Below are 24920 nucleotides of genomic sequence, written 5' to 3'. Positions count from 1 at the left end.
TTCTCAGGCATCCGTCCTTCTGGGGCAGATATTCTTAGGACTGTAGACCTAGGATTTAGAACCTGAGCAGAGACGGGGCTTTGGGTGGGCTGTAGAATCTGGAAGAGGACACTTTGGGAGGACAGAGCCATGGCTTTCATCCAGTTCTGATGGCCATGCTACCTGAGCAGAGGTGGGGGCTCTGGGCTGAGGAGGCAAGGTGACCTCTGGTGGTCTCACCCGGCATGCTGTCCCCGGAGAGGCCCCCTTGGAGGGCACAGCTCTACCCTTGTTCCGTTTGGACTGGTCCAGCAGGCCAAAGCTGTCCCTCTGCCCCGTCCCCACTGCTAAGCACATTCACTCCTGAGGCTGCCACACCACTGCCCTGGCAGTGAACCCTGTGGACAGGCACTGATACAAGCAGCAGAAGCCCCGCTGGACTGCTTAGAAAACGTATTTAATGGCCCCAACTCTTCTTCCTGAGTCTAGTAGTCCAGAGCACAGATGAGCGCCACACCACGCTTTATCCAGTGTCGCTGGGGCTGATGGGAGGGGAGCTCCACAGCAATGATGTAGTTGGTGGAGTGGCCTGTGGTCGATAGTGTTCCTGGAGCAGGCAAGAAGGGAGGGTTAAGTTGTCTTCACAAGAGCAGGGACAGGATAGGGACAGGATAAAGGCAATGGACTCAGCAGACTGAGCTGGGAGCAAGCAGGGGCCCTGAGCCGAGAGGAAACCTGCCTGGTGAATTGGTCTGGCCAAGGCTCAGACCTGCCCAGGGTTATTGCACTGACGACTGAGGACAGGAATGGGAGAGTTGGGGGCCACTGCTCACTCCCTGTTGGACCCAGCCCAGGCCCACCTCCCATCTAAGTCTTTTACCCCCCTGAACCTTCATGAGCAGACGGGGGCTCCCAAGGCCCAGGTGGGTCTGCTGAGGGAAGCAAGAGGATGGGAAGCTCAGGGGCCACTTTGCACAGACTGAGCCCAAGCTCTGGGCATTCCCCTCCCTGCCTGCTGGTGGTCTAGCTCTGTCCTGGCCCGGTCACTCTCAGGAGGGCTGACTGGCCTCTGTCAGCCATCCTGTTCAGCTAACCTGGGCCCCCACCTGTGGTGCAGGTTCCCCACCCTGGGCCCGTACCTGCTCGGGTCAGTGTCTTGTAGATGGGGCACAGGTAGAAGTCCTGGTTCTGGATCTTGCGGTTGTGCGTTGGCAGAAGCCAGATAACAGCCATCTCTGTGTATAGCTCCTTGGGCCGAGACTCAGCCAGCTGGAAGGCCACAGGGTCCCAGCGGGCACCTTCCAGGAACAGTCCATGGATGTAGCACCCCTCACTGGGTCTTTTCTTGAGCTCTGACACGGACTGCTGCAGTACCTGTGGTGGGCACACAGACATGCCCCTGCACATGTAAACACCTGGGATCTGGGTTAGGATTTGGGTCAGGAGGCACAAACTCCCTCCTGAATTCTGCCCACCCGCCCATTACTTACCCACCATTTTATTTTATTTTGTTTTACTTGTTTCTTTTTAAGATTTTTACTTATTTATTTATTTGAGAAAGAGCAATGGAGAGAGCACAAACAGGGTGAGGGGCAGAGGGAGAGGAGAAGCAGACTCTCTGCTAAGCAGGGAGTCCAACACAGGGCTTGATCCCAGGATCTTGGGACCATGACCTGAGCCAAAGGCAGATGCTTCACTGACTGAGCCACCCAGATGCCCCACTCACCCACCATTTTAATTGGCCGCCTGCAGTCTGTGTCCTGCCCCTAGGGATTTCCTGGGGGCTCATAGCCTCCTCTGGTTTGGCTCTCCCTGCCCCCCAAACCCCACTCAGGACCCCCATCTGGCAGCCAGCTGTGGCCTCAGCGCCCCTCCTGTAAATACTGGACCTGTAAATACTGGGGGCCTGACCCAGGCCATACCCCAGCCTGACCCTAGCCTGACCTTGGCTGTGTGCAAACCTGGAAATCAAACGAGATGGTGTCAATGGAGATGACAGATTTGCGAGCAAAGTTCTGCAGCGTGCCCGTCAGGAAGGCCTGGGGGAAGAAGAAGCCACTGATCCAGAAGACAGCTGGGATGCCGCCTTGGATCCAGGCCTGCAGGAAGTCCAGGCGCTGCATCAGGTCCATGACCCACGAGGACAGTGGCTTGAGCGATGGGTAGGCCTTAGCCTTCCAGAGCTCGGGCACAGTGTTGTTGTACAGGCTGGTAGCCATCAGCTCCAGCTGTGAGGACATCACCACCAGCCCCTTGAGTGCCTTGAGCAGGTCTCGAAGCGTCTCTGTGATCACCTGCAGCAGCCGGTTGTATCTGTGGGGCCAGCAGCAAGGAATAAAGCAGCAGACCAGGGAGGGGAGTAGTACCCGTACTCCTCAGTTGTAGACCACAGACAGACAGGAAAACAATGGCACTATGTGGGGCTAGGAGCACAGAGCTGAGTCAGGCAGCCTGAGTACTGATCTCAGCTCTGCTCCTTAGCACACGTGTAACCTTAGGTTACTTGACCATTTGGGCCTTGGCTTCCTGTTCTGATGGGAGTGGGACAATAAATATGGCTGCGCCCGAGCACAGACTTGATGTTGCACCTGGCCTGGAGGAGCCGCTGCTGCCATTTCTCTATGATAATGACTCTCCACACTAACTCAGGGCTAGGGGTGGATGGCAGGGGGATTACCGAATGACCTCCTGGACTAGCACCGTGTTCATTGACTCCTCATACAGCACGGGGTACTTGGCCATTACCAGCTGCAAGCTGATGGGCTCAGGAGTCTGGAGCAGAATACTGTGGGCCATATCCTCCACTATCTGTGAGGGCAAAGGAACACAAACAGGGGGTCAGGGCCAGCACCCCTTACTTAATTCTTGCCGGATTCCATAGGCACTGGGTTCCTTCCCACAGAGAAGCAGGCATGATAGTCGGTGGGAGACTGACCCTGCCCAACCCATTGCTCTCTGTCCCCTGCAGCCACCTACCTCCTCCCGGCCCTGGCCTCCCATGGAGGATGATCTGGGTTGCAGCTGGATGATGGCACCAAGCAGGGCACAAGTCTCATTCTGGGCGAAGGTGATGTTGGCATTGTCGTGCAGGCCAAAGATCTCAGGCATGTCATTGAGAGGGAGGCCTTTGATGTAGGAGAGGTAGCCCTGGAGAGTAGGAGGGCCACAACTGAAACCTTGCTCTACCCCCAGCCTGTGGTTGTTGGTGGTGGGGGGGTCCCTCCAACAGAGCACAACTCCTGCTTGCCTCCAACTCTGGACACCCTCGTGCATCTCCCTCTTCTTAGGGCTGCATGGCTTCTGAGGGGCTGTGTGGGTAGCCTTTGCCTCCCTCCCAGCCCTCTTCCTGCTGTCCTCCTGCTCCCTCATTCAGCTGTTCCAGTCACGGGGGCTTCTCTCCTTCCAGTGAGGACCCACACTCCGACACACACCCTAGCCCTGCAGGCCCCACACGCATCTTAGCTGAAGCCCCATGTCCTCTGGGACCCTTGGAAGAGCTGCCCTGCCTCAGCTGGATAATTACACTTAGCTCCTTCTGGCCTCTCTCCACAGAGCCCCAGCTCCTGGAGGCAGGGCCTGGGTCTGCCTCCCTCACTGTGGCTGTGTTTGTGGGATGGAGTAATCCATGAAAAAGAGCCACTGAGGGGCCAGGACCATGCCTCCCCTCACCCAGCTCCCGGGTGCTCGCAGCACCCCAGCAGCCCGGCCTGGTAGGCTGCCTGGGCCATCGGGGACATGCTCACATTGAGGTCATAGGTGGGCTGGATCTGGTGGTAGATGCCGGAGGCGCTGTAGCTGTGATCGTGGAAGAGCACGGAGGGGCTGTAATAGTCTTCCAGGATGTTCATGACACAGCGGCGGTCCCAGTCGTCAGTGACGCGGCCCCCATAGTTGATCTCCCCAGCCGTGTACTTCAGGACCTACGGGGTGGGTGGGTGAGGGCCCCCCGCACACGTCCACCGGCCCGCCCCAGCCTGTCCCCAGCCCACCTTGTAGGGGATGTCGTCGTACTCATCCAGGAACATCTTGAGCTGGCTGATACAGATGCGCAGGTCCCCGTCCGTGAACTCGTAGGGGATGTTGAAGCCCAGGGGCCCAAACTTGCGGCGCTCCAGTGCGTTCCCATGGAACAGGCACAGAGACAGCAGCAGGGACTTGAACTCCATCACCTGCGAGAGGCAGGATGGCAGGGGAGTGAGGGGTGGGGCCGGGCCGAGGTAGTGGCGGGGGGTGAGCGTGCACCCCTGCGCTTCACCTTGTGGCAGGAGTTGAGGAAGTCGTCGCTCAGGCTGCTGTAAGACTTGAGCAGGTTGGCCTTGACGCCTCGGGGTGGCTCAATGGTCATCTTGGAGCCATTCTGCAGGATGGACACTGGAAACTTGTTGCTGGGCAAGCTGGTGAGCCACAGGCGGAAGTCCCGGTGCACCTGGCGGCCACGGAACCCGTGAGCATGGGGACCCTCGCCCAGTGGCGGCCCCACACCAGGTTCCCTCCCACCAGGAGCCCTGGGCCACCTGCAGCTTGACTCTCCCCTGAGTGGGCTGGGCCAGGCCAGGCTAGCAGACCACTGATTGAAAATATCGGTTTTATCAGGTCATGATCTCAGGGTCGTGAGACCGAGCCCTGCATTGGCTCTGTGCTGGGCCTGGAGCCTGCTTGGGATTCTCTCTCCCTCTGCACCCTGCCCCCCCCCCAAGGGAAAAGAGAGAAGAATATGGGCTTTGGCAGGTCCCAGCATCACCAGTCTGTGCTGGGTGGACGTGGGCAAGTCACGTCACCATTGGTAACAGTAATGCAAGGGGAGAATGCACTGAGAAGGCGTGCTTCATATACCCCTTCCTGAGTGTGGTGTGCCCAGGCTGGGCTGAGCGCTCTGGGGGACAATCTCATTTAGCCTCATCAGCTCTGTTGAGGGACTGAGGGACTGTTGGCAGTCCCCTCGGTGAGGGAGACCATCAGGTCTGTGGCAGCCGGGGCATCGCACCTTATCGGGGTTGATGTGGTCGATGAGGCGCTCCAGGGCCGGCATCCAGCTTGGTGCCAGGTGGCAGTTCTGGAAGAAGACCCACTTGCCCCTCTCTATGGAACTGCGCATCATGGCTTCTGCCCGAGGGCCCTGGGGGCAGGGGGAAGGGGCGGAAAGGCGGAGCGGTGAGCGGCCAACCGACCCAGCCTCCAGACCTCCACCACTGCCTGCTGGTCCTTACCTGGCCCTGGCCCAGGGAGATGGCAGAGAGCTTCTTGGAGAACTTCATCTCTTCGGCAAACTTGTAGAGGTCAGCAGCGGGATCGGTGCCAGGCGACAGCACGAAGATGAGGGGTGTGGTGGAGCTGGAGTCTTTGAACACCACTGACAGGTTGGCTGTCTGCAGGTCAGGGAGAGATGCTGGGTCGCCTGGGGCTGAGCAGGGACCAGGGCAAGGCTGGGGGTCCTGGGGCTTCCAGAGAGCTCTCAGAGAGGCTTCCGGGGGTTGGGGGGGGCTGGAATGGAACCTTCCCTGAGCTTTCGGAAGGTGCAGCTAGAAGTCCCAGCCCAACCAATGCTGCAAAAAGGTCTATCCAGGTGCAGCCAGGCCCCTGGGACTCAGAGGTGGGGGACTTGTCCAGGGCACTGGCTGATGGCACTTGCCTGGGGCTCAATGAAGCGTGGCTCCAGGTTGGTAGCCACGAAATCCTGCATGGCGTTGGTGACCTTGTCCCCACGCAAGCAGCGGAGAACCAGCAGCTTCTGAAACTGGTCCAGGTACTCATTCCAGATGCCAGGCAAGGGTTCCCTGTGACAGTGTCCATGTACCCCTAAGAGCTGACATGTGGGAGGGCACTGGCCCCGGGGACTCTGCTGGCTAGGTGGCCGGGAGAGTGCGGTCCCTGGAGGGTGCATGGCCGGGGGCATGGATGGGATGTAGCCACAGCTGCAGGGCACCCCCAGGTGGCTTCTCAGAGAAACCTTCTGGACAGGCCTGTCCCTGGGATCTCTCCCTTCCGTGTGCCCACCCTGCTTGGCCCTCGGGTGCAGCTCACCTGTGGGGCTCAAGGCTGTCAAAAATGGATTGGAACTCTGAGAGGTGCTTTGGGAAGTCATCAGCAAAAGAGGAGAAGGCTGGCAGATTAGAGAGTGCCAGGATATCTCGCCAGGCCCGGTCTGACAGCCAGTCAGGTGCCGGGTTCTCAGTCATGACCTGGATGGAGCCTCCAGACAGGAGGTAGCGCCACTCAGCCTGGCAGGGGACAGGGGGAGGCTAGTGCACAGGCCCCGTGACCTGCCTCTGGGACCCCACCCAGCAGTGCCTCCCGTAGCCCTCTCAGCCGGAGAAATGGAGTCCTCCTTGCGGCTGGCAGTCAGACAGGTCGGATTAGGGTCCCCGCTCCATGTCTTCCTGGCTGTGTGTCCTCAGACAAAGGATGTGACCTCTCTGAGCCTCAGCTTCCTCAGTTGGGAAAGTTCTGCCCGCAGTGGGGCTTGAGCTGCAGTAGCGGTGGCACTGTGACACGCACTCCCTCGGCAGGGACTTCCAACACGCGCTGGGAGGCTCGGGACAGTACCGGCTTCCCACCACACTCAGCTCTGAGCAGGCTGTGCTCACAGGACATCACGGGCCACGAGGAACCCAGGGTCTCCTGGCTGTCGTAAGCAAGGAACTGTTTCCTGAGCCCTTTGCTTTCGCAGGACCCTCGTGCCTGGCCCTCTCTTTCCTTTCACCCTGTTCTCCCAGCCCGGCCACAGAGCACCTCCTTGGGCCACCTGTCCTGGGTCAGCAGCCCAGCCAGATGCTCATGTACCTGGTCGATCTTGCCCTCATTCATCATGATGCGGACACACAGCAGGAAGGCAAACATCAGCTTGTGCTTCTCAAAGAGGCTGCGGCAGACATTGCTGTACAGGTTGTAGGTCAGGTGGCGGTTGATGTTGGCGATACGTTTTTTCAGGTTGTCTGCAGGTCAGGGAGGGGATGGCAGTGCGTGGGGGAGGGGGGAGGGGTGCGAGATCCCCGGGCTTGGGCCCAGCCCAGCCCAGTCTGCCCCACAGCCATGGGGGCCATCTGGGCCTCCCCTTGAAGCCTATGGAGTTGTCAGTAAAGGGACCCTGAGGAGGGTGGGGGCAGGGGTGTGTTGTTATGGCTGATCTGAGAGAATGTGCAAGTGACCATGGGTAGGAGTTTACGTGCACCCCGTGAGGACGTGTCCCCATGTCACATCTGTGCCGGGGTGGGAGCCCAGCACCTGGGACTACCTGCTCTCTCCGAGTTGGCGATGCCAGAGAGGAAGATGTTGAGAAACCACTCCAGGGAGTACTGGTACATGGGGTCCACGTTGGCCAGGTCAGATACACAAAAGAAAAGGATCTGCGTGCGGACAGCCACGGGGATGTACTCCATGCGTGTGAGGTCAATGTCCTTCTCCGTCTGCTCCGCGATCCTGACTTTGGCCTGGAGGCACCGCAGGTGAGTGGCGGTCAGGCCCAGTCGGCGGAGGGAGGGCGACGGGCAGATGTGGGCAGGGGCAGGCCTGAGGCGGTGGGGGCTGGGCAGGTGAGGCCGGAATTGCAGGTGGGGAGAGGCCCTAGCTGACCTGGATCTCAGCAGCTTTCATCTTGGAAGCTTCTAGCACCTTGATGAGCTCCATGTCATCCACAGGGTTGCCCTCGGAGGAGCTGAGCCTGTACAGAATCTGGTCTTCGATGTCCTTCAGCTCCTGGCGCATCTTGGCATTACTGACAATCAGCTGGTTCTTAGCTTCTTCCAGGTCTGGCCGCTCCTCAGCCACCACCTGGCCCAGCAGCTGGTCCTCTAGGCCACTGCCAGGGAGGGGACATGGTGTCTGTAACACCTGGTAGGCTCCAAAGGGCCAGCCTTGAGCCTGTTCACCTACAACCTGTGACCCCGGAGCCCCAAGAGCCCAGCAGCCCTGCCTGAGGTGGCCTGGGAGGCCTCCCCTCTGTCTTGGGCTGTGGGGCTAATGCAGAGCCTGCCCACAGGGTAACCAGTTCTCAGTGAGACAGAGCCCCGATGGAATCCGGAATCTTGGGTGGGGGCAGTGGTGAGATATGTGAACTGCTGGAGTCGTTGAAAAACTTCCTCTCAGCAGGAGGGGGCCGGGTGACCGGTAGGGGATAGGCCTTTCACCACCTCGTCTGTGGGGACGTTCACGGTGGCCACTGACAAGGAGGCCTGAGCATGGAGTGAGCCTGTGGGCTCTGGGCAGGCAGCCAGCACGGTGCACCACTAGCCCAGCCCTCGCTCACAGCAGCAAGGCAGGAGACAGGGCTTGGGTGGGCCTGACTCAGGGCTCCAGGGCCGCTCTGGAGGTGAGCGCACAAGGTGCTGGCAAACACTGAGCTGTGGGGGGAGGGTACCCAGACAAGACAGGCTAGCGCTGGGGAGGCGGAGGGGTACTGACCTCAACCAAGGGCTCCTGGTCTTGGGGGCGGGGGTTCTCAGCTGGAAATGGCGGCAAGTATGGGGAGCTGGTGGAGGTGCCAGGGCGCCTGGGAAGAAGCTGCTAGAGCCTCTGGGAAAGACCTACGGAGTCTTGGCCTAGGAGTGGGAGGGAGGCAGCCAGGCTGAGCTGATGCCCTGGGTCTGGGGCCTGGGAACTTACCTGGGCGACAGGGTGAAGTTGATGAGGGTGACTTTGGTGGAGATCTCCGGTGTGTAGTGTGGGTTGGGCAGCTTAGTGGTGATATACATCCGGAAGTCTTCATGGTAGGGGATCACCGTGTCCCCCAGCTTCAGCACTGTGTTCCCCTGCTGCTTGTATGTCTGTGGTGGGCAGAAGGGGCAAGCGCTGCGGCCCAGGCTTCGCCAGGGAGGCAGCGAGTGGGGCTGCCCTGCCCCCCCTCCCACCCCACCCCTGGTCCAGATGGACCGGCTGCGCCCACCGCCCCCCGCCACTGCAGGCCCACCTGCTTGAGCAGCACCGGCTCCAGGGCCGGGTCCAGCTCCTCGCCTACATTCTCCAGAAGGCAGGGCTTGCCAAAGCGGATGGCATTTTCCATGCTACGCAGGAAGTCTCGGTCGCTCAGCTTGAACACATCCAGCCCATTGTCCTTCTCCTGTGGGCAGAGAGAGCAAGTGGGGGCTGTGGGAGCCGCCAGCCCGCCCGAGGCTAAGCCCAGCTGCGTGGGATGGGGCACGAGGCAGGTGGGCTCACCATGTTCTTGATCCATTTGTTGGCCTGGCCCTGCGGGTCGATGAAGTGAGTCCAGCGTTGGGAGAACTGGGTGATGACCCCATTCTCCACTGACAGCGTGTCGTTGGGGAGGCCAGCAATCTGTGTGACATCAGACTGGGTCAGGGCTGTCCCACGGCTACTCCCAGCTTCATGCTTGGCTATCTCTTCCCTCTCCTTAGGGTGCCCCCTTGGAGGAAGGGGCAGGCGACAGTGGGCACAGGTGTCACCCCACAGGACCTCCTACTCTCTCCTGCTCCTTGTCTGGATCCCCACACCTTCCTTCCCTGGGCCTCTCTGCCCTCTTGCCTACTGAGTTCTCCCTCAGTCAGACCACCTCTCTAGAGCCCACATGCCATTGGTATCCTGGTCTTCACTCTCCCCTGGCCTCTGTCAATAGCCTCTTGGTTTTCTCCCTGGGCCAACTTTACCTGTCCTTTAGGGTCTAGCTCAAATCTGACTTTTGGGGGGGAAAACTTAAGAATCCTAACTTCCCCTGGATGCTGCTCTCCTTCCCTAGTCCACTCTGGCAAGTATCCCTTGAATTCTCTGCCTCCGGTTAGCTAGATCTGTGCCACGCTGTGTTCAGCTTTCTCCTCTCCAACCCACACCTTCTTGCTGGGCCCGGCTGGGTTCAGGGGAGGCACCTCTGAGCAGGCCGAGGAAAGAGGGTGGGAGGGAAGGAGGCTCCTGGCTCAGCCCAGTCCCTCCAGCTCCCCCCACCCCACACCCCGGGTGGATACCTGCCACGAGCGGATCTTCACAGGGTTTCCCAGCGTCCCGATGAGCGTGGGCTCAGACGTGTGCGGCACGTTGTGTCTCGTGAGCTGCTTGACCCAGTGGTCATAGAGCATGGTGCGGTACTGGCCCTGGGGAGACGCCAGACTCAGGCCACCCCACCACGACATCCAGGACACCCTCCTCCCTCCCCACTGCTGCCGCCATCCCCTAGAGCTCAGTAGTTGTAATCAGGAGTAGAGCCCAGACGTGGAGTCAGACCCGTGCACTCAGGTCCCACTTTGGGTGACTTCCTTGGTCTCCATAAACCTCAGCCCCTCCTCCGTGAAACAGGTGCAGTGACAATGGGCCTGCCTGTCCAGGAGGCTGTGAGGACCCAGTGAGATGTCCCCAGGAAGCATGCAAGTGTGGGCTCAGGCTTCCCCTAGAAGGCCAGCCTTGCCAGGTGGGTTTTCTGGCTGTTTTCTGCACTGCCTCACCCTCCAGGCCCAGAACAGCACCTGGTTCAGACGGGGCACCTGAGACACGCGCATCGCGGAGTGAGCGCATGAGGGAAGAGCTGCCCGGTAGGCTGCCCCTTGCAGAGGTGAGGCTGTCGCAGGGAGGGCTGGAAGGCTCCTCACCGTGAAGGGGCCCAGGTAGGCCACAAAGCCAGCAGCCACCAGCACGTCCCCGGAGATGTTGCCAAGCATATGCTCCAGGTTCTCCACAGTTTCCTGCCAGCGCACCTTCTCATCCGACAGCCCGTTGATGAGCTGCAGAGGTGGCCCCGGGGGGTGGGCTGAGGGTGACCAGGCCAGGGGCTGGGGAAGGGGTGCAGGCCCCGCCCACACCCCCCCCAGACCCTCGCAGCCCACAGGCCCTCCCTGCCCCCGCCGTGAGCCCACCTTGTCGGCGCGGCCCAGCCGCTGCTCACACTGCTCGCATTTCAGCTCCAGCTCCTCCTTCTTGGCAATGCACTCCCGGTACTTGGTCTGCATCGTGGCGATGCCATCCTCCACCTCCTGCAGGCGCTGCTTGGCCTCCTCCAGGACCCTCTGCGTCACCTCCAGGTCATCCTGGGCCTCCCGCAGGGCTTGCTGCAACCAGAGAGCCCGGGCCAGCTTGTGGAGGGGCCCCGGCGGAGCCCCCACCTCCCACCATCTACCCCCAGCCGTGCCCAGACCTCACCCGCTTGGGCTCCACTGCCTTGGCCACGAAGTGGTACTTGTGCATGGCGCGCACCCACTGGCAGATGGAGGTACAGGCCTTGGACACCTTGGCAATCGCGGCCGGCTGGAACTCCTCGTTGTCAATGTACGGCTGGATGGCTTTGATCACTGCCTCCCCAATGTTGTCCTGGGAAGGAGGACTGGGGGCATCAGGGGGATGCTTTCCAGGGAGCAAGGGGCTGTGGGGCCCTGCTCAGGAACACCCAGCTTGCTCTCAGAGCCCCATGCCCTGTGTAGGCTTCAGCACCGTTGTCTTCCTGGGTAAACACGGTCCATAAAGCAACCAGGATTTCAGAGAACGATCAGAGTCTTCCTTCACAAGAAACCACACAGTCTCAAGGTCTGGTAATAGGCAGGCTCCGTTAAGAACTCACTTAGCGACAAGGGCTGCTTCCTGACAGGCGTGGAGACCAGTGAGTGATTCTGATGCCCAACCAGGCTCATGTTCAAGGGTATTAACCCTCACCGTGAGAGCTCATCACACCCCCAGAGTTCCCATCCCATCCTGTGAGAGTCCAGCCCTGTAGTTCAGGATGAGCCCAGGAATCTGCATTGTTCATGAACTCCCGGAGCTCAGAGCCTGGGACCAGGGATCCTGAGTACTGGTCGTGAGCACTGCTGATCTGGGCTGAATTAGGCATGTGGGGCCTCTGGTTTCTAGACTGATGGATTTGGACGAGGAAGGATGGGGTAGTCTACAGGGGCCCAGCTGCCTATGGGCCATATATCCACCCTCCCAGTGCAGCCTGGGGTGTCTACAGCCCCATATTGACTCATGGCAGTGGCGGGGTGGGGGTGGGGGTAGGGCGCATGTACAGGCAGTTATCCCCTTCCCAACTTCTGAGCTGAAGAAGGTCCCTTAAGAGGGTGGTGGGCACCAGGCTGACCTAACCATGAAGCAGCCCCTGAGATAGAACATGGCCGTGGGTACCGAGAGCCCCAGCTAGACAGCAGATGGAGAAACCCAGGGACAGACAGAAGAAGCTGAAGCTCAGCTGAGACCAAGGGAAAGGCCATGGTTGCACAGACAGTGCAAGCCTAGGCCAAGGCCATGGGGGTCTCAGGGAGGAAAGGGCAAGAGAGGGGATCTCTAGGCTGTAGAGCTCTGAGGTGACTGTCACTCCCACTAGCCAGAGCGCTCCTCCGGGGTCAGGATGTGGTCCCAGTCAGCTCTGTGGCAATCAGGCTGCATGTGTTCGGACAAAGGGAGACAGGACAGAGAGCCCTACACTGGTGGGGGAAGGGGACTCTGCTTCTACCTCACTCATAGGCCTGCTCGCCTTGTGCCTGGCACACCCACCTTGTCAAACTTGAAGAGGCTGTCGAGAAAGCGACCAGGGTCCTGCAGCAGCCCCTTTCCGGGTTCCCAGTAGTCATCCACCTTGGAGCCGGGCCTCTCTCCAGGCACCTTCTTGGGCTTGATGCCCTTCATGATGCACATAGCCTCTATGACCAGCTTCACACCTGGGGGTGGTCGCTGCATGGCCCGGACCTACAGGTCAGGCCGAGAGTGGGGAAGGGGAGAGCCATTATGGCCTGGGTACCCCTGGGCAGGGGCAGCTATCAGACAGGGTAGACCTCACCAAGCCAGCTCCTACTGCCACAGACAAAGGGCATGCCTAGCTGTCCCCCGAGGTCTGTCTTGGCTTGTGGTTCCTTCTGCTCCCCCATACACCCAGGCCTGACCTTGCGGTCCTAGATGCTCATTGCCCAGGACCCAAAGCCCTCCCCATGTGCCTGTCTTGTGCAAGGAGGTAGAGGCAGGCAGCTGGGTTTGAGGCCTAGCTCTACCCCCACCTCTCAGCACATGACCCCATGGGATGTGGAGACAGAGGGTGTGGGGACCAGAGGCAACAGGACAGATGCCCAGGGGGAGCTTCAGGGACCAGCTGGCTGCCCACCTCGGTCACGTCATTCTTGTTGAGGTTGCGCAGGCTGGCCAGGGCCGCGTCCAGGGCAGGCAGTGCCTCATCCAGATCCTTCTGGGCATCGTCAGCAATAGCTTGTGCCTTCCTGGCCTTCTCATTGGCCTTGATCTCCTCTGCTTGCACCGAATTCCGAGTCTCCTGAGCAATGGCTGTGTCCACCTAAGGGCCAAAGGCAGGGCGGGCCTAGCTGGTGGTGTATTGGGGACAGGTGTGTCCCCACCTTTCTCCTCCCCCTGTCTCAGTCTCCCCAGGGTTAAGAGAAATGAGAGCAAGGATGCCCCCCTCCCCAAGGGCCCTCTCGGAGCTCTGGGAATGTGAGAAGCCCATTCCCAAGTGCTCATGGTGGGCCTGGCATGGGGCCCAGGACTTTACATGCTTGAGCACAACTGCCCTCCAGGGAAGGACCCCCTAAGCCCGCAGGACATTGCCAGGCAAGACGGAGAAACGCGCCCCCCACGTCATGTTCTTTCCGTCTGCTGGAAACATTTCCGATATGCTGGCTTTGCCGGGCAGGAGGGAACTGCTTCTACAAGGAAGCTGTCATAGCGAATCTGCGAATTAGAGGTATCTGCTGTGCGTCGCGGGCCCTCGAACTCGGGGATCTCAGGAAGACTCAGAGGAAGGCTGGGGCCAAGTCTGCACAGCTGCCCACGGCAGCCTGCTAGTCAGTCCCTGTTGTGATTATCAGGGCTTAGGTTGCCTGTCCTGCTCTTCACCATACCCCCTGCCTGGCGCAGGGCCTGGAACAGAATAGATTCCCAGCAAACTCTCGCTGAATGAACAAATGATGACCGACTGAGGAAAACAGGCACTGAGGAGCTAAGGAGCTGCAGAGGACAGGCAACCAGTGATCTCGTGGTTGCATGGGTATCCCGAGCCTCCACAGACGTGGTCAGACATCAGGGAAGAGGCCCAGGGAGCACCCCCACCTTGATCTGCTCCATGGTGAGCACGGTGTCCTTGGCAGCCTCTTCCAGCAGGGGGCGCATCATCTCCAGCTCCTCCTGCATCTTGGCCACGTCCTCTGAAGTACGAAGCAGCTGGCGGAAGGGAGGCACAGAGAGGAAGTCAGGGGTGACAGGGTACCAGGAAGAGAGCCGGGCGTGGAAGTGGCTGGGGAGAGGATCCTGCAGGGCTGCCCGGCCCTCATTCAGGAGTGAGAGGCCACATGTGGCTGGTTGTCCAGTGAGCCCTAGAGGAAGCGAGATGTCCTCTGAAAATCTGTGGGGTGTCCTGCTTTGGCCTCGCCCTTGCTCATTTGGTTAGGGAGGAAGCAACCCATTTAAACACTGCAGGCTGCCAAATGAGAGGGCGGTCTGGGCCTGCCCGGGCCAGGGTAAGCCGGAGCAGGCACTGCTTTAGCAGGCACTGCTTTAGCCACTGCCCACCAAGCCCCACTCTGGCCCACCTTGTCAAGGCCACTCTTCATGCGGTTCTTGGCAGTTTTCAGCTCCTGTTTCTTCTGCCCAATGAGGATGGAGAAAATATGAAGCAGCTCCAGGTAGCTCTTGGGGGTCACGTAGTTGTGACGGGCCAGCTCAGCTAGGTACTCGGTACACTTCTTGGACACTGACTGGTGGATGTAGACACAAACCTGAATCTGTGGGGTGGGAGACCACTGATGCCAGCCTTGTAGAGGTCCCAGCAGAGACCTGGCCATGGTGCCCTTGAAGCCATTGAAGCCTGGTCCCAAGGAGGAGACCACATGTAGGAACCTCAATGCTTCTCAGGCACGCTATCTCCTATGAGTCTCATAACCTCCAGGTCAAGGTCACCTATTCTGCAGAAGAAAAACTCACGACCCAGAGAAGTCAAGGGACTCGTTTAAGTTCACACAACGTCAAGGGCAGAGCTGCCTTTGAACGTGGACCCAGGTGTCTCCCAGATCTTGGCCTGTTGCCCTCATCACAGCTCCTAAACTGCCTCACTCTGAGAGTCCTAAGGCGGGACCTTGGGGGGGAACAGAGGGCCCAAGGCCTCAACATAGCTGAGGAGGGAAACAGATTTACTCTAGTTCTTGGCTCGCAGGTAACCATCACTCTCTCAGGTTGGACCAGACAAATCTAGCCCCCATGTATGTCACCATGACAACCTTGTAGCACTCCCATGATACAAATGAGGAAACAGGCTTAGGATAGGTCAAGTTCTGCTCCAAAGCCCATCAGTGTTGGGCCTGGGACTCTCACGCAGGCTCCTGTGACAGTAAGTCCAAACCTAAATAGCTCCCCCTAACAGCCTGCTCCTCACCAAGACACCTACCAGTCCTCTAATGACTTCAGAGGTGGCTTCCAGGTCTGGGATTTCATTCAGGAACATGGTGGCCACAGACTCCAGCGCCTCTGCTGGCCACTCGTTAAACCAGTCAATGGTACAGCAGTTGACAAGGGAGGGGAACTGCCTCAAGCGAGCTCGGAAGACCTCTCCGATGGGGCTGGGGGACCAGGAGGCCAAATGAGGCACTGACTTCCGCCGCAGGACCCTCCAGAGCCCAGGGCCCTCCTCATGGCAGGCCCAAGTGCCGTCCCTACGTGGCCACCATGGGGGCCCATACCTCATACACAGAACCACGTGGATATTGCTGCGCACACGCCCAGTGTAGGCAGCCATAAGATTGGCTTTGGTGGGCTGCAGGCCCTGCTCTTGGATGTAGGGCCGCATGGTGTTGACAATCTGGTCCTGCTCATCTGCACTGTAGAGATTGGGAATGTCGCCGGAGTTTAAGACATTGTTGATGTCCTCGAGGAAAGACTCGTTCTTGATCTGGGAAGAGATGAGAGTACAAAAGCTAAGCCTTAATGATGGCCCCTGGGTGTTGGTCTCCAGGACCTTCATAGCAGCCCCGTTTTACAGACCATACCACTGAGGCTCAGATAAGCTCAGGGGCATACAAGTGACCTTACAAGTCATGGTCTAAGACTCATACTCAGGCCTGCCCTACAGCAGAGACTCTGAACATCAACACAGGGCTGTGGAAGGGCCCTGGGTCCTGGGTGGGAGACAGGACACCTTACTCTCCCTTTCCAGACCTCCCCATGCCTCAATATCCTCACAGGAGGAAACCAGGCCACAGGCAGAAATAGGTCCTTGCCAGACTGCATGAGGGGACCCTGGGGGTAGAGGTTGTGCTGGGAACAGAGGGCACCCTGCACAAAGTGGGACACGTTCCAGGGCTTCCATCTCTGGCCAGCTCCGACCAGCAGGCAGCTTTAGGCACTGCTCTCTTTGCTTTGAGACCCCAGAGCCATCACCTCAGTTTCTTTTGGAGACCCAGGGACAGGCCTCCTCCTAGGGAGCTCTAGAGGGAGCAGCCCCCAAGAGGGGCACCATAGGCACAGTGTTTCGGGTTGGAGTCCTGTGGTCCTTGAGGTGGGACTGGCCAGTGAGTATGGTGCCACTTGTGATCAGCCATGGTGCCAGGGGCCTTCTTTTCCCTTGGGGTATAGGGCTGACCTATGCCCCCCTAGCTCTGATAGGCTGAGTTTGGTCCCATGCACCTGACCCACCCAACTGAGGGCCCCCCGCCACCAGTCCGTCATCCCACCAAACATCCAGCCCAACTAAGAGTGACCTGGGCCTAAAGGACCGACCACTTTCTAGGATGCCACACAGGGATGGGGTTGTATCCAGCCCACCCTGGGCCCTGCCCTCTGCCTGTGGTAGTGGCACCTGAGTGTCAGAGAACAGGAAAGTGATGGGCAGGCTATGCAGGCCAGCCTTGAGCAAGATCTTCTTGACATCTTCACGCCACTCGGCCATGCCATAGTTCTTGGACAGCTCAATCTGGAAGCATTCATATTCGGCCCTGGAGACAGGAGTTTGGCTGGAGGCATGGCTGAGCTAAGGCCAAGTGCTGAATGGTAGGTGCCCACCCCCCACCCCAGCCATCTGGAGTTCTGGCTCCCATCCTGGGCAGATCTGCAGATGCTCCAGGCCCTGAACCTGCTCTCTTGCCTCCAGACCTCTGCCTAAGCTGTTCCATGGCCTGGAACGCCATTCGCTTCCATCCTGCCAGCTCTGAAACCAAGAGGAGGCCGTGGCCGCCACATCTAGGAATCCCTCCTAGTTGTCTGCTGCCACACCTCCCTTCCCTGCAGCACCACAGGGCCCTGCTACTGCCTCTCCCCGGAGCCTAGGTCCCCTGCCCAGTGCGTTCAGAAACCCTCAACCGGGGTGACCCCAGCCCTCCTAGCTGTGGCCATCCGCTGCCCAGCACTCCCGGAGCCCTCACATGTGCGAGGCCAGCCGTGTGAGGGAGCTGCGGCCACTTCCACCCACACCCAGCAGGAGTGCGTTGCCCAGTGCCTGGCGCAGCGTGCGGCTGATCCGGCAGATGTGGCTCATGGCATCCATGAAGAGGACCAGCCTCAGCTTGGCTGTGTTGACCTGGTTGTAATCTTCCATGTACTCCTCAATCACCTGCATCATCTGGGGGGCCAGGGCGGATGGGGAGATCTGGGTTGACTCTCCGTCCCCAGGCACTAGGACCCCGACAGAACACACCCCCTCAGAAAAAAAAAAAAAAAAAAAAAAAAAAAGAACACACTCCCTCCCACTGCCAGCCCAGCTCCTCTGCAGGGAGGGGTGTTGGGCCTGGTCTCAGGAGGGTTTGGCCCCATGTGCCTGACCACCCCCCGAGCTATGGGCCTCCCTGCCCCGGGTCCCAGCCATCCCGCCAAACATCCACCCCAACTGACAGTGACCTGGGCCTGAAGTGCTGACCACTTCCTAGGATGCCACACTGGGATGGGGTTGTATCCAGCCCGCCCTGGACCCTGTCCTCTGCCTGTAGCAGCGACACCTGAGTGTCGGGGAACAGGGAGCCAGACCTGTACAGAAGGCAGGCCTAGAGGAGGCCAGACCTTTGGGATACACAGAGGCCTAAGGAGCGGGGTCAGAGCCATGTCTGTTTCCTCTCGGCCTCACCAGGTGTGCTGAAGCACATGGGAGCTCATGAGGGCTCCTGGGAATGAGGAGGGGATGCATGTGCAGGGAAAACATCGGGAGCCCCTCCGGCCACACAGCTCTGAGGCCTCTGACAAGGTCTCTTCCATGTCTCCCTGGGGTCCCAACTCAGACCCTGCTGCCCCTCTGGGGGGCGGGATGAGAGCCCCTCCAACAGGCGAGCACGCCCACATTTACAGAACCTGTCCCCGACGAAGCCCAGGCTTGTCCCCAGCCAAGGCGGACCAAGCAGGGCCTGCTGCCCCTTCTGACAGGAGAGGAAATGGAACCTAGAGAGGCAAGGGCTGGCCTTTGAAGTCAGAGCCCTGACCCTCTGGTCACAGCGTGCTGGTCTGTTCGCAGTGCTGCGGAGGGCCCGGGCCCTGGGGGGCAGAGCGAAGGGGCCCCTCACCTTCTTCTCACTGGTGATGAGCTCGTAGGACTTGACGTCAGAGCCTGGAGACATGAAGTCCCCATAGAGGATGGGCTGGAAGGGACACACCTCGGCGAAGGTCACCCCCCACTGCTCCATGCAGCTCTCCAGTAGTTTGTCGAACCAGCTGCGGTCCTCATCGTTCACCAGGCGGTCGCGGAACACGCGGCAGCTCTCGTGGTACCAGAGCCGCAGCAGCCGCACCTTGTCCTGCAGCCAGCCCGCATCAGTCGTCAGTCGGCACGGCCCGTCCCACCCCCCCCATCCGTCCCACGCTGCACCAACTGCACCTCCCCTCCCCCTGCCCCACCCCCCACTGGCCAAGTGCCTGCTGGGACCCCGCTGCCTTAGCCGGTTGTCAGCATCCCCCCTCTCAGGGCCCCCGCAGCAGCTCAAACCCCAGGCCTGGGAGGAATGCCTGCTTCTCTTTATACCTTCCCGACACCCCAACACCCCGACACCCCACCTCTAGCCACTCAGCAAGACCCTCTGGCTCTGCTCCCATCCCTGTGTTTGCTGCCGCCTCCATCCTGCCTCTCCCCTCCTTCACCCCCACAATGAGTGGATGGCCCTTAGGAACCCCCCAGGCCCTTCTCTCTACCTTTTGGGCTATAGTGTGGCAAGGCCAGGGCTGGCGCCTATCCCATTCACCAAGTATCCCTGGCCCCAGGCTCTACACATACTGATGCATCCAGCCCCCATTCCAAGGGCAAATCTGTCCCCCAGCCCCCTCCATGCCTCCCAGCATCTTCAGGACGCTATGGCTTCCACAGCTGTCAGCCCCAGCCCCCCACCAGCACCCTGACAGCCCGCTCCCTGCTGCCGTCCTGCTCCATCCACCTGGGCGTCTGGTTCCTCGAGTGTATCCCCCTCACTCTGCTTCCCAAATCTCCTACACAGGGCCTCACCAGGCACCCTCTCTCTCTCCCTTGTGCTGCCCTAGATCTTTCTGTGGGATCCCCATCACCGCTGCCATTCTAGGCATGGATCTTAGCTGCAAGACGGGGCTCAGCTGTAGGAAAGCAGGGGGTCTGGAGCCCAGCCTGCCCCCAGTGCCACTCAGGGCCTGGCCAGATCAAGGTTAAGCAGTGCTGCAACAGTAATGTCAAAGACCAAGGAGCTGGAGAGGACAGTGGGGCCACTGTGGGCTCTGCTCCCTGGACACTGGGAAGGGAGCCTGCCGGGTCCTCACCTCGACCTTAGCTGGGTCGGCCATGAGCATGCCCTGGAAGACCTTGGAGAGGTCCCTCAGGTTGAAGGTGTAGTGGGACTTGGCCGGGGTGGGCAGCAGCTGGGAGGTGATGGTGGAGTACACCATGATGGTGGCTTCCACGAGGGGACTCGTGAAGCGGGCGATGGCGGGGGCCCCAGCTGTGGGAACAGGAGGGTGGGCCTGAGTCCTACAGGCGGGTGCCCCCCATATAGCCTCCAAGGATGCTAACCCCCTTTGCCAGGGCTGTGTTCTCCCCTGGGTGCCTTGTCCCCAGCCTGCGGGCTTGGGTGCCACCCAGCCTTCAGCCCCTCTGGGATGCCAGCTCCACCACAAGCTCTTGCTGATGTGATGCCCCCAGCTCGGGGTGAGGAATCTCTTGCTCTGAGCTCCCCACCCACCCGCCCATGGCCTCATTTCCGGCACACGCTGTCGTGCGCTGGGGCACACCCGTGGGGCCAGGGATACTAATGCGGTCAGTGCGGGGCCGGTCCCTTGCTCCCTTGCCCTGTGAGGCCGTGGGAACTTGGGGCAGAGGGAGTGAGAAATGAGTAAAGGGGCAGGAGGGCTTATCCATTAGTCAACCTAGACACTGTTCTTGGTCCTGGGCACAGAGGGTGGCCCCACAGACACACTCCTCCCCCTCTAGTTGCCACCCTGCGGGGCTCTGTGGACAGGCGGACAATGGTGGGCCTTGCAAAGGCCGGCTGCAAGAGAGTAGTATCCCAGGGCGCCTGGGTGGCTCAGTGGGTTAAAGCCTCTGCCTTCAGCTCTGGTCATGACCTCAGGGTCCTGGGATTGAGTCCCACATCAGACTCTCTGCTCAGCGGGGAGCCTGCTTCTCTCTCACTGCCTTTGTCCGGTGAGCTGGGGTTGGGGGCATTTCACATAGTGCTGGGAGAGGCTGTGTGAGGACGGATGCTCGAGTAGACAGCTGGAGAAGGGAGGGCAGGCCCGGAACCGGAGCAAGCATGCCGAGGCCTGGGGTGTTAAGGACCAGTGAGGGGAGGTGAGAGTTGAGAGGTGATGAGGGGCAGGGATGGCTCTGCCTGTCACCGTTGGGACGTGGGCCCTTGCCTGCAGTTGAGGAGAGGAAGAGTGTGATCCCAGTGAACGCATGGATGGGTCCCTCAGGCCGAGATGGCTACAGGACAGGATGGGAGGCTCGGGTGTGGTGAGGGCATGGGGATGGGGCAGTGGACCTGACCTGAGAGGAGGGGCTGCCCTCCAGCAACAGTGAAGCCCGGGAACGTGAGACTGAGAGAGCTAACGGTTGGTCAGGCCATCTGAGAACCACTGGGGACAAGGGCACTCTCCGGGGACTGTTGAGGCACGAGGGAAAGTGGGAATGGTGGCTGATGGCAGCTGAAGAGACAATGCTCTTGAGTTGTGCCATCTACACGAGCAGAGAACTTGAGAGACGGCTGGGATGGGGGTGGGGGGCCCAAAACGACTGTTTTGTGTTTTGTCGTTAACATGGGGGACATCCGGATGCATCAGGCTGATGGAATGGCCTGGTGAGGATGGGCCACACACACACGTGTGCTTATGCTGTGTGCTGGGAGGTGGAGCCACGCTCTCCAGCAGACAGTCTGGGGTGGGATTCGGGTTTACGAGAAGGGCTCTTTGGCTGAGCTCCGGAGAAGAACCGTCCATTCCCAGCAACAGGAGAAAAGACAGGACCAACGGTGGCCTGGGTGCAGGGGTGTGGGGGACATGGAAGCCTTGGGAGGGTACTGTCTTCCAATGGCCTCCTTCAACTGAGGTAACAGGAAGGGTGGGACGTGCGGCGGGGCTGGAGATCTGACGCCGTCCGTTACCCTGCTTCAGTGACCGCCTGATCTGCCCTGTGCAGGGCTGCCACACCAGAGATGCCTGCTCCTCCGAGAGGGCCGGCCTCCTGGGAGCCTCTGCTCCTCTGCACAGGGCAGGAGTTTGTTGGCTTGCTTTATTCACTCATTCAGCTCACGTTTACCTTGCTTTTACTGTGGGCGGGACAATGCCTGGACATTCCAGGCACTAAAGGGCTGACTGTTATGTGAACGGTTGAACGAGCCTGTGAAGGCATTTGCTCCAGAGAATCAGACGATGGTTCTCTGTGGCCCTGGGGACCCAGCCCCGGCCACCCCCACCTGGAGTCCAAGGCTCACCCAGGAACCAGCAGCCCACCCCATCCAGGCCCTGCTCCAGGCCGGCACTTACGCACAGGATCCCGGTAACTTCTCTCCCCGAGGAGTCCATCTAGAGGGTTGGGGGAGAGACGTGGGGCTCAGAGTTAGGTGGGTCCCCTGCTGCATGTCTTGGCCAGCTAGGCCAGGCGGAGCAGCTCCCAGAGCATCCCCCCAGCACCACCTCTCCTAAGAGCAATGTGGTCCCCATCCCTCCCTGGGCCTATCACCACTGATGGCAGGGCAGGCCAGGCCAGAGGAATGGAGGCCTGACTCTCATCACCCACCACCTGGCACAATGCCAAGGGGAGTTCAAGGTCAGAGTGTATCTTAGGCAGGAGGTGGGTTAATGGGGGAAGACTGCATCCTGATAGAGTGGAAGGTCAGAGCCACGTTGTCTATTCTATCTTGGTGGTTTTTCCTGATTTATAAAAGTAACATCCTTCTGCCAGCTTTTCTGGGTAAATACGAACATACACGTATGTACTTATGCAGGTGAAGACACAAGTATACACATGTATAAATCATATATTCAGCAATCACCACGTGCTAGGCTTCATGCTAGATACTACATCCAGTGTCTTATTTAACCTTCACAGCTTGGGAGGGTGGGCACTAATATCACCACCCATTATACAGATGGAGAAACTGAGGCTCAAAGAGGTTCATGAATTTGCCAAAGGTAACACAGCTGAGTAAAGGGTGAAGCCAGGGCTGAGGTCACTGCCTCACTGCCACTCCACCCCTTCCAGCTGCTGCCCAGGTGTCCTAGGAGTAGCTTACCCAGCCTGGGCTTCTGCCTTTGCCCGGGACCACCCCCCGACTTCCACCCGGTGCTCACCCATCCAACTGCCCAGGATGGTGGAGAAGATGCGCTTCTTGCTGACCTCGTCCATCTCGGCAAAGGACAGGTAGTTGAAGTGGCGTGTCAGCCGTGGGGTGATGGCATTCCTGCCTCCGCCCGGGGGGCCCATGGCACAAACAAAATTGATGTCCACCAGCTGCTTGAAGGCTCCTGGAGTGGAGGCAGGAAGTCAGAAGGGAGCCGGGCCCAGAGCTAAATTAATGGCTTTTTGTGGACCCTAGGCACTTGGCCTTCAAGGGCCTCCTCCTCTCTAAAAAACATTAAAAATGATCATTTATAACAGTACTGGAATATAGACAGATATAATATTATAAATTAACAGTGTTCTTTGACCCTTAAAAGTGATTTTAAAAGAATTCAAAACATTTCTGGGGACCCTCTAAAAGTACTGTGAGCAGTAGGCCCTGTGCCTACCCTGCCTAATGGAGGAGGCGCCCTGTCCTGCCCAGCACATCCAGCCCGCACCTCCCTCCCACCCCCCTGTTGGGCCAGGCCAGCTGGCACTCACCAATGACCTTGCGGTCATACCAGCCGCCGTGGTCCATCCACTGGCGCAACAGCTCGATTGGTGGCTGGGCGCCATAGGTCTCCAAGGCTGGCATATTCAGGTCATCAATGAAGAAGATAAAGTTGCGCCCCAGGGGCGGCCCATACACACCTTTTCGCCTGTGGGGAGGGGCTGCGTAAGCCCAGCCCACATTGGCACCAAGTCTTCTGGGAATCCAGGGCTGGTAAGATGGCCACTGCCTTCAGCTCTCTCTGAAATGTTAGCCCTCTTGAGCAGCCCTTGGTCCCAGTCTGCACATCCTGGGACATCACACTTCGCTTCCTGGAGTCTGGGCTCAGCAGGCGGATCTCAAGCCCCACCCCCACGCAGCCCAGGACAAACACGCACAGCCTGGCTCAGGAATTCCTGATGGGTGAGTCCCCAGACCAGTCTGTAAGAGCACCCAGGGCCCTCTAGGAAGTTTTTGGCAAACCCAAGAGCATAACTGGGCAAGGAGTTGGGAAAACGGCTGGTTGAACCAGGCTGGGAGAACACACAGCGGCAGAACAAGGAAGGCGGTGCCTGCCTCTTGTCCAGCTTGCTGTCGATGAGGTCCTGGGTTTGGTTGGCCGAAGTGCGGGCTGAGAAGGTGAGGAAGTGGCTGACATACTCTGGCGGCAGGTTCTTGAGGAGCTTGTCGGAGATGGTGAGGGTCTTGCCTGTGCCTGTCGGCCCGATGCACAGCACCTGGGAGAACAGGGATCACTCGTGCAAGACTCTCACTGGGTCTGGTGCAGGGCAGGAGCGCCCCCCCCCCACCTGGCTGTCCACGTGGGAGGCCAGCCACCTCCCAGCTTGGGCCTGGGTGTGGGAGGAGCAGAGCATGGCAGGGGTGCTCACGGGCTTGTGGTTGATGAGGAGCATGTCCAGCAGGTAGGACATCTGCACCGTGTCCATGGTAGGCACGATGATGTTGCAGTAGCTGGTATCCGGCATCATGGTGAATGGAGTCGAGGAGTCCATCCACTTCACCCAGGCCACCTGCAAGCACAGGCCGCTCCGGGTTGGGCCTGGAAGCCGGCCTCACCCCGCTCTGGCCAAGCATACCAGGAGGACGAGGGAATTCACTGCTAGGCCATGATAAGAGAGCCCAGGCGAGGGGCAGCTCAGGACTGAAGCAGGAAGCCCTGTGCCCCCCTCTCTGCTCAGGGTGGGGAATCCCAGAACAAGCCACTGGGAGTGGGGGGGCTTCCTAGGGACTGCGAGGTCTCGGTGTCAGGGAGATGTTCTGGCAGTTGGACAGCCCAGCGGTCAAAGACCTTTGCTGTTTAGTTTCTGGCTACCCGAGGAACCACAGGTGTTGGCATCACTGGTATACAGAGAGATGCCGCAGCCTGGCCGCCCCCACCATCCCTGCCTGCATGAATTCTTTCCTCCACAGCCTTGACCCAGCTTGCAGACCTTCCTTGATGAGGGGGCTCACTAGGGTCAAACTACAGGTTAGACTCAAATGTGCTCTGTGCGACCCCCAGCAGGAGCACGCATAGTGGCTGTCCCTGTAGATATCTCCCTGCCCCCTCCTTGTCCTGGGGTGGGGTCCTGGCCCTGGAAGCACAGTAGACTCCCGGATCCTTCGCTGGCTGATCGGAGGGATGGGACACCACGGCAGGCCAGGAGGGCTTGCTGTTCAGCCTAAGGGCACACAGCCCCTAGGAAAATGGGACTTTTAAGTAGAACTGCGGCAGCCATCCCTGGCTTCAGCATCAACATGGAGGAGGCAATGCTTATGGTC

At 59.6% G+C, this 24920-nt stretch overlaps 1 protein-coding gene across 5 annotated transcripts in view; it reads right to left on the bottom strand.

Annotated features, from left to right (window-relative positions):
• Positions 1 to 420: 420 nt before the first annotated feature.
• Positions 421 to 24920, bottom strand: part of DNAH1 (dynein axonemal heavy chain 1) — a 75583-nt gene continuing 51083 nt past the window's right edge. For 2 of the 5 annotated variants that reach the window (XM_059161083.1, XM_059161082.1), the window contains 36 exons: positions 24029 to 24169; positions 23715 to 23875; positions 23150 to 23307; positions 22618 to 22791; positions 21811 to 21849; positions 19591 to 19769; positions 18378 to 18608; positions 17253 to 17449; positions 16691 to 16826; positions 15576 to 15784; positions 15284 to 15455; positions 14433 to 14624; positions 13954 to 14064; positions 12998 to 13183; positions 12397 to 12588; positions 11056 to 11223; positions 10509 to 10964; positions 9891 to 10016; positions 9130 to 9249; positions 8882 to 9031; positions 8578 to 8738; positions 7549 to 7774; positions 7211 to 7406; positions 6760 to 6911; positions 6001 to 6197; positions 5605 to 5753; positions 5187 to 5341; positions 4964 to 5095; positions 4235 to 4405; positions 3969 to 4148; positions 3723 to 3899; positions 2956 to 3126; positions 2657 to 2787; positions 1941 to 2292; positions 1119 to 1353; positions 421 to 586 (listed from right to left, as the gene is read on the bottom strand). In XM_059161083.1, coding sequence (XP_059017066.1) covers positions 465 to 586; positions 1119 to 1353; positions 1941 to 2292; positions 2657 to 2787; positions 2956 to 3126; positions 3723 to 3899; positions 3969 to 4148; positions 4235 to 4405; positions 4964 to 5095; positions 5187 to 5341; positions 5605 to 5753; positions 6001 to 6197; positions 6760 to 6911; positions 7211 to 7406; positions 7549 to 7774; positions 8578 to 8738; positions 8882 to 9031; positions 9130 to 9249; positions 9891 to 10016; positions 10509 to 10964; positions 11056 to 11223; positions 12397 to 12588; positions 12998 to 13183; positions 13954 to 14064; positions 14433 to 14624; positions 15284 to 15455; positions 15576 to 15784; positions 16691 to 16826; positions 17253 to 17449; positions 18378 to 18608; positions 19591 to 19769; positions 21811 to 21849; positions 22618 to 22791; positions 23150 to 23307; positions 23715 to 23875; positions 24029 to 24169 — 6405 coding nt within the window. In that variant the 3' untranslated portion in view covers positions 421 to 464. Of the gene's footprint in view, positions 587 to 1118; positions 1354 to 1940; positions 2293 to 2656; positions 2788 to 2955; positions 3127 to 3722; positions 3900 to 3968; positions 4149 to 4234; positions 4406 to 4963; positions 5096 to 5186; positions 5342 to 5604; positions 5754 to 6000; positions 6198 to 6759; positions 6912 to 7210; positions 7407 to 7548; positions 7775 to 8577; positions 8739 to 8881; positions 9032 to 9129; positions 9250 to 9890; positions 10017 to 10508; positions 10965 to 11055; positions 11224 to 12396; positions 12589 to 12997; positions 13184 to 13953; positions 14065 to 14432; positions 14625 to 15283; positions 15456 to 15575; positions 15785 to 16690; positions 16827 to 17252; positions 17450 to 18377; positions 18609 to 19590; positions 19770 to 21810; positions 21850 to 22617; positions 22792 to 23149; positions 23308 to 23714; positions 23876 to 24028; positions 24170 to 24920 lie in introns of those variants that run through there. The other 3 variants (XM_059161084.1, XR_009350730.1, XM_059161085.1) reach the window with 3 other exon arrangements.

Source organism: Mustela lutreola, chromosome 2 (genome assembly GCF_030435805.1).
Source record: "Mustela lutreola isolate mMusLut2 chromosome 2, mMusLut2.pri, whole genome shotgun sequence".
Taxonomy (NCBI): Eukaryota; Metazoa; Chordata; class Mammalia; order Carnivora; family Mustelidae; genus Mustela; species Mustela lutreola.
This window is presented reverse-complemented; position numbering and strand designations above follow the sequence as displayed.